This window comes from Poecilia reticulata, chromosome 7 (genome assembly GCF_904066995.2).
Source record: "Poecilia reticulata chromosome 7, P_reticulata-male-v2, whole genome shotgun sequence".
NCBI lineage: Eukaryota > Metazoa > Chordata > Actinopteri > Cyprinodontiformes > Poeciliidae > Poecilia > Poecilia reticulata.
The window spans coordinates 19,729,433-19,737,647 of NC_088836.1; the positions used below are offsets into that span (position 1 = coordinate 19,729,433).

An 8,215-nucleotide genomic window follows, 5' to 3' on the forward strand; every position below is an offset into this window, starting at 1 on the left:
TTATCTAAATATTAGCTCTACTTTAAAACTTTTAGCAAGCATGATGTCTAAGTAGTTAAAATACAAATCATTAATCTTAGGCCCAGTGAGAGAGAGCAACAGGTGGCTGCGCGTCGGAATGAGGGGTTACGTCCATGCAGAAGAAAACGTAATCAAACAAAATTTAAATGAACAACAACAAAAAAAACAATATTTAATCATTTGTATTTGTTTCATCGTGACTCAGAAGCCTGTATGCCAACATGCGCCCAAATATAAAAACTAAAACTGTTACAACTGGGCCCCCCCCTATTTTTTCTTCTTTTTTTTATTTATATTGTAACAGCATAACAAGTATGTCTTCCTGTAGGGAGGTTTGGGCAAAGTTCAAAATGAAAACTTTTTAAACCATCATCTAAAAGTGCACTTGAAACACAGTTTGGTGTATTTAAATGCAATTAGATTTAAAAAAAAAAACACTCTTCCTTTATTTTCGACACAACTCGCTACAAATGACAGAAAATAAATCGTAACAAACAATAAATGAAAGTAACACAAAAGAAAAGAAGTTCATCCAGCCTCCTCAATCTTGTTGTGCAGTTGCGTAATATTTACAAGCCCCCCACCCCCTGCCCCCCCCACCCCACCCCACCCCCCCCCAAAAAAAATTTAATCATGAAACCCCCTCACCAAAAATGGTACTGCACCGGCAGTCCTGTGTTATCTTTAAAAAATAATAAAAATACAAGAACAAAATTGAGAAGCGCAGATCAACGACATGCTCTTAATATACAGGAGAAGATGAAAGTACAAAATAGAAATTATTACCATACATGTCCAGCATGCAGGATTAATATTTAATGCAGATTTTTTTTCTTTTCTTTCTATATTCGAATATAACCAAGCAGGCAATAAATCAATGAAATGTTGCATAAAATGTCACCCCCTTATCAACCAGACCCCCCTCCCCACCCCCTCCCTGGTAGACAGGAGCTAAATTTGCATAAAGTGGAGTCACGCTTGTTTGATTTCTTTTTTTTTTCTTTTTCTTTTTTTTTTTGGAGAGAAATTTCGGGGTCCAACTTACAGACTGTGATGCTTGTGAGGCCAGGCCTGCTTGTTTTTGTGTTCATAAACAGTGTCATGAATTTGCAGAAGAACAACAACAAAAAAAACTTGTCAACAAAAGACATCTGCCTTGATCCCATGTCTCACTCTTAATTACAGGTTAGTTTAAAAAGCTGCAGCCTTGGCGGAGAAGAACAATGTTCATCTGAGGGTCCTCCTTTCCCCCCCACGAAGAGTCTCTTCACTACAAGCAACTAATCTACAAAAGATGCAGCGACTGATCGGACTCTACTTCGCTTGTTGCATCTCTGCTGACACGTGGAGAGGCATCGGTAGATGGTTATATATGAGAATAGTAGCTATCTGATGGGTTATTCTTCTAATATGAATATAATTTCACTGTTATTAGTGACAATCAAACAGTAGGTGTGGGGACGTGGGGATTATTACTGTCTGTTCATGAGGAGAGTCGGTCGAGGTGTGGTGGAGGAAGGGAGGGAGGAGGGGGAGAGTTTGTTGTGGAACGGCTGGCGGGGGGCGACTCACATGAAAAACTCTGGCGATGACGGGTTGTCGCTGGTCGAGCCGGCCTCGCGGAACCCGCTCCCGGGTCCCGACCCCGTCAGCTTCTCGCACTTGAGTTTGTAGGCGTCCCTCTCCCGCGCCAGCCGACTGATCTCCGCCTTCAGCTGCTCCACCTGGTTCATCAGTTGCGTCTTCTCGTTCTCCAGCACGTGCTTCTGCTGCACGCGCTTGAACCTGCAGGACTGCGCGTAGCCGCGGTTCTTCAGGGTCCTCCTCTTCTGCTTGAGACGGATCACCTCGTCCTTGGTGAAGCCCCGCAGGTGTCTGTTGAGCTCCCGCACCGACATGGACACGAGCTGCTCGTCCGAGAAGCGGTCCTCCACGTTGAGCCCGCCACCGCCGGCGCCGTGGTGCGCGGCCGTCTGGCTTAGGTGGCCGTGCGGGTGGTGGTGGTGATGGTGGCGGTGGTGGTGGAGCGGCTGGTGGGACTCTGGGGAGACTGGAGACGGGCTGTCGGGGTCCTGGCTGTGGTGGTGGTGGTGCTGGCTGTGTGGATGGTTGTGTCCCCCCGGGTGTCCGGAGAGTTCCTCGGCGTGGTGCGGGAGGCTCCCCGCGTACGGGTGATGATGCTGCTGTTGGCCGTGGCCGTGATGGCTGTGGTGATGGTGCGGGCCCCTGTAGCCTTCGAAAGCGCCCTGCTGCTGTAACTGCTGCTGGACGTGCGGAGCCTGCGGGTGACCGTGAGCCGTGGCTCCAATCAAGGCCTCCACAGCGTCCTCCGGGGTCAGGCTCAGCGTCTGCGGGTCTATCTGCTGGTGGTACCCGCTGTTCGGCATCCAGTACAGCTCCTCCAAGTGGTGCTTCTGCTCCGTGGGGCTGAAGCTGGGCGAGGAGGGCACCGAGCTGCAGGGTGTGCTGATTGGGGTGGATGACACGGAGCCCTGGGGTTGGAGGCGGTTACACTGGCGCACCCCGTTGCGATCCAGCCCGACCAGGCCTTCCTTCTTCACGTCAAACTTCATCAGGTCAAAATCATTGACATATTCCAGAGCCAGAGGGCTGCTGGGCAGCTCCGGGCCCATGCTCAGCTCTGCGCTCATGTTGCTGTCGCGACTCTTCTGCAGATACGCAAAGGTGTTGGCGAGTGTCGCAAACACGGACTTATTAATCAAAGTCTCTTCTCTTCTTTCTTGTTTCATGCAATAGTTCTTTTGGCTCCTCCACAAATCTGCGCTGACTTGCTGTAGCATGAAACACCGTGTGACTGGTGGTGGTGGTGGGGGGGGGAAAAAAAAAGAAAAAGGAGAAAAAAAAAGTTGTGGAGAAAAACTTTGAGACTAATGCTCAGCACGCTGTTTGCGTCATATAGCCTACTTCTGCTGGAGTAATCTGGCAGAAACCGGGCAAGAGGTAGAAAACAGTGCTGCCTCAGTGCAAAAGTAAAAAAAAAAAAAAAAACTCAGTCCTTTCAGCAGAAGGGTATTCACGGATAAAAATATCAAGATAAATAATAATAGAAGAAATACCAGGTTTGCGCGCTGAGACGGGCACCAGTCCACGTCGCACCTTCTCGGTAATAAGTCCCTTTTTTTTCTCCAGGAAAATAAAAAAAGGAGCCAGGAAGCGAAGTAAACAGGACGTCTGTTTTCCCTTTCTTCTTTTTTTCTTTCTCGCCGAGAAGCTGCTTTTTCAGCTCTGCACCGCAGAGGTTTAAAGGCTCGCCTCTCTCTCTCACTCTCTCTCCCTACTCTCTGGTATCCAGCAGACTGCGCTCGGAGCCAGCCGACGCTTTATCAATCTAGCGCACTGTGACGTCGTGCTGGAAGGCAGGACTTATGGCGACCAGCGCTCCAATGGGGGAGAGAAGCAAATGATGGAAAAGGAGGTGGAGGGACACGGCACAGGAAAGGGAGAGAGAGAGAGGGAGAGAGAAAGAAAAAGGAGGTGGAGGCGGCGCTCAGTTGAGGCTTGTCAGCCAGAGACAGTCAGCTGACCGACTTCCCTAAAAGCAGAAGGTGGGAGGACAGAGGAAGAGAGACATGCCTTCACTTCATGGAGTCTCTTCTTCACTGGTTCTTAAATTCATGCCAGGGAGTTTCAGTAAAAAACAAAAAACAAAAACAACAAAAAAAAGCCGAGTGAAGACTAATGTTAAGTGTTTCCCCTCCAAACTGAGAGACTGTTGTTCTTGTGTTATTGACCAACTGTAACGGCAAAATAAACATTTGTGACAAATTTACCTTCCAACGTGTCTCGACATCATTGTGCCTTGAGAACTTTTTTTCTTGAGCTTCATGCACACCATAGTCTATCTCAACATTTTTGAAAAGTCTTTTTTTCCATCAATAAAGATTATCAAGACTGTGCAACACATTAAAATGCTTGCATGCCAGATCCTGAATTCTCTCTCTCTCTCTCTCTCTCTCTCTCTCTCTCTCTCTCTCTCTCTCTCTATCTCTCAATCTCTCTCTCTCTTTCAAACAGACGCACATCTTTATGGAGGTTGTTCCCGTCTGTAGCCACACATAGTAGCTTTACTTTCACAATTAAGACACCAGAAAAAATGCAATAAGAAACATTATAAACTATAATAAAACACCATACATTTGTTAAACCGTGTTTTAAAACTCCCCCCCCCCCCGCCAAAAAAAAGATGTTATTGCTTCGAAATGCTGCTGGGTTGGCCCGCGATTTTCACACGGAGATGAATCAAACTAAATGCAAAGGAAACAGGCTCAAGGCTGCCGCTGCGTGGACAACACAAGCACGAACGAAGCTGCGCGGGAAGATGCTGCTGCTGCTGCTGAGGATGGAGATTTCCTCTGATGTTTTGCGCTCAGATTATTATTATTTTTTTATCTCAGTGCTAATTCCATCTCTTAAAGGTCACATCCTTCTTTTAAAACTTCTAACGATCAATCTCGGTCATTTGAAATTCAATCTAAAATGATTTTTTTATATATCGCTTCTACTGCTTAACAGGTTGTTTGCACACAAAAAATAAATAAAAAATCAGAGTTTATGTTAGATAAGTTTTTATTTTTCTTAAGATTTGATTTAAAAAATCACTTCGACTAATAAACTAAAAAAACAGAAAAAAAACAGGCAGAAATGTGGGAAAGCTTTTGACTTCCTTGCCAAAAAAAGCAAGTGTGAGTAAATGAGCCAATTTAAAGGATCAATAGGATTTATAATTTCGTTTCCAGCCCATATTCACGGCTGAGCACGGCGATCAGATGGTATTGATCAGACGGGGTGCAGGAGGAGGCTGCCAAAGATCAGAGCCGATAATGAAGGGCTCATTTGTTCAGCTTAAATTCTTAATCGTTTTGAAGTAGTGAAACTCTGCATGAGCTCGGGACTCCACAGTCACACCCAAGTTTTTTTTGTTTAGCCTTGTTTAATTCAGGACTGATTTGAATCTAACAGACACTAAAAGTATAGAAGATACATATCAAATTACAAAATGTAATAGTAAAATCCGGATAATAATAATAATAATAATAATAATAATAATAATAATAATAATAATAATAATAATAATAATAATAATAATAATAATAATGTTTTTATCAGTCATACTAACTATTAATTAACTTCACAACCGCCATTATTTTTAGCTGTTGGGAGTTATTTCCATCCATTCTCAGACATATTTTTGGCCTCTGATCATTTGTGACAGTCACTTCTTGTAAAATTTCACTAACATAGTATCCATGTCATCATCGTCAAGCTCAACTACGCATTTTTGCCTCTTCCTTTCATTTTTTTTCCAGTATTAAAAAGCCCCCTCCAATCTTCCTCCGTCTGCAGGCTTTCCAGCTTGCAGCACCAACCTGAGAAGCGCCCAGAGCGCAGCGAGTTTTGCCGCCTTCTCCCTGCGAGGCCGACCCGGCGGCAGCCCCATTAGGTCATAATGCTCTCTAATATAACTCGAGTCCGCCGTCTAATAGACCCAGGCAGGCCTGCCGGCGGCTCTCTCTCTCTCTCTCCCCAACCCCTCCTCGGTAATCACAAGCTGTAATGGAGAGACGAGATGTAAAAAAAAAAGCGTCCATGTCAGCAGCATATCGGTGGTTAATGATCTATTAAGTGATCCGTGTGCTTATGGACAGCGAAAAAAAGTGTTGATGCTTGCTTATTCGGCCCCTAATGAGAGTCCCATCCTACGGATTTTAGGAATGAATAACAGAAATAAAATCAACCTTTGAAATGTTACATTTAACAGTTGACGCACGGAAGCTGGAGAGGCAGCTCCCCACAGCTCACACGTCTCACACACCTGCAACGGGCCCCGCTGGAGTCACGCAGGAGGCCCGCAGTCCTGTCGGTCCGAGCCGGTCGAATACAGGACGGCGACATTTGTCCTTCATATGCGAGGATATTATTATTTTTCATTCCGTTTAAGGACTAATCCAAACCTGCGTACCTGCATGCCATGGATCTGAACTCAAACTTTGCTGAAGGACAAACTTCACAAAGGAATTATTTTTGGGGCCAGACTGAGATGGATTTTTTTTTCTTTCTGTTTATAGCATTTGGCCGTTTCGGAGTAATAATCGACCTTAACTGTTCCACCCCGAAGGTTCCTGGAAATGTTACTGAACAAAACGGCGGTGGATGGTAGCCGCCGAGAGGCCCGTAAGAAGGGAGGGTGAGGAATGGCGATAGAGCCTCGTTGTGCAGCTTTGATGCGCTTTGACGCAGGAGGGAGTGGAGAGATGCGCAGAGCAGAAGCGCTCTTCCCAAAAGAGCAGTGACTACTTTCAGCAATGTGTGTGTGCGTGTGTGTGTGTGTGTGTGTTTAAGCTGGGAAAAGTTATAAATCAAGTGTTACTGGTGCAACTTTCTGCTTTTAGTTTGTAGGTTGCGTTTTGGTTTCTTGTAAATAAATAAGTTTTCCCCGCATTAGTTTCTGCTCATTAATTATTTATGGCGAATAACCATCCAGTTACTCCTAAAGATATGCATTGTATCCAAGTTCCGTGATCCAAGAGAATCGCAGCAGAATCAGGAATAATTCAATAATTATTATTATTTGCAAAGCGTTAAAAGCTCGTGGTATTTTCTCTCTTGAAAATAAAATATGCACGAGTAAGCATCAGTGTGCTGCATTTAAAAACCGAGTTACTTAAATAGACTCCCCGCTAAACGATTGTCTCTTAAAGCATATATTATTAAGACGTGCTGTGTGCTTAAACAGGCAGAGTCTCTGTTGAAGGTTTAACAACCTCGTCATGGGTAACGGGAAGAATAAGTCGTGATAAAACTGAGATAAATTGCTATTTTTTATGTATATTTTATTTGTTCCTGTTAAAGAGCATCAATTTAACACTGAACATTTAAGTTTTCTTTAAATTCTCACGTTTCAGCTGTTTTTCTTAGGCACGGGCCTCTGTTTGATTCTGGGACTTCTTTGCAGAGGTGGGGGTAGTCCCACTCTTACCATCCAATCTGTGAAAAAAAAGGTAACTGCATGTGTTAGCAAGGAAAAAAGTGGGTTTCTTTTCTTGTAACAGGGCGCCTCTTGTGGCGCTTCCACTTAATGCGCAAAGTTTGATGTGGGTCTTATTCAGTGACATGCAGCGATTCGGTTTCAACCTCTGAACAGAATGTTTTTATTTATTTATTTTTATTTTAGTCCTGAAAAGGCTAAGAGACACAAGGAATATATAAAGTTGATTGGAAGGCCAGGGCATAATTGTAGGCCTTTTTCTTAGATTAGATGTCCCTGATTGACATGTAGTAAATATAACAACAAATAAATGTCAGTGTGCACTGTACTGGCTTAATCCCAGAAGAAAAAGGACAATAAATCTGCCTTTTGCTGTGGTCATTTCATTAATGTAAATTGCAATGCTATGTATGATAGTTTGGCTCCCTTCCAGCTGGCTCTTTGCTCAGGCTTGTGCATGATATTAGGTTTTATTATGAACTGGCACATTGTGGCCACAAAATGTAGGCGACACCACAAGAACCAAATATCAGAGTGCAGGCATAACATAATTAAAGGCCATATTCTCGGTCATAACCACAATTTATATCTGTGTTTCCCTAAGCCAAAGATTGGCTTCTGGAACTCAAAAGAAACTTATGATGTACTGAACACGTAATTAGAATCAGTTTCTACTCACACTTTCATGTTACCGTTGAGGAAACAGAAACAACCCTGCCGCATTCTCCCCCAAATCTCAGTGACCTGTCACCATTTGTGGACATTTTCTGTGCATGAATCTGTCAGGCCATATCTCTGGGTTACATTAAAGAGGGTTCGATGAATATTCTGGAAAATATGCGTCACCCGCAGCAGAGCCCATACAGCACCTGGATGTTATTAAGCTAAAAGTAAAGAGAGAGATTTAATAGGCTTCAAATGGCTCTGTGCAATATCTTGAAGATACTTCTTTGCTGTCAAGCATGCGACACATTAATGTTTATGACTGGAATTACTTTGTTCTCACTGTCTGCTGTGAATGCAGAAAGAAAGCTGCTCATGCAAAATCTATAGCAGAAACTATGGCTTCTGCATGAGCAATCCTTGTTTTCAAAACACTATCGGTCTCCCAAAAGCCATTTTTAGGTGGTATACTGTAATTCTGGGTTTTAAGGTCGCTTTTATTGCAGAGGGTAACGGATAATACAA

General features: G+C 43.9%; 1 protein-coding gene across 1 annotated transcript; it reads right to left on the reverse strand.

The window, feature by feature from the left end:
• Window positions 1-637: 637 nt before the first annotated feature.
• On the reverse strand, window positions 638-3,330 carry mafba (MAF bZIP transcription factor Ba). Its single transcript, XM_008403208.3, has one exon. The coding sequence runs from the start codon at window positions 2,820-2,822 to the stop codon at window positions 1,590-1,592; it is 1,233 nt and encodes a 410-aa protein (XP_008401430.1). The 5' UTR covers window positions 2,823-3,330; the 3' UTR covers window positions 638-1,589.
• Between the last annotated feature and the right edge of the window lie 4,885 nt (window positions 3,331-8,215).

What these genes read in the sequence shown, in the direction of transcription:
- mafba (XM_008403208.3), bottom strand. Translation starts at nt 2,822, where the DNA reads ATGCTACAGCAAGTCAGCGCAGATTTGTGGAGGAGCCAAAAGAACTAT.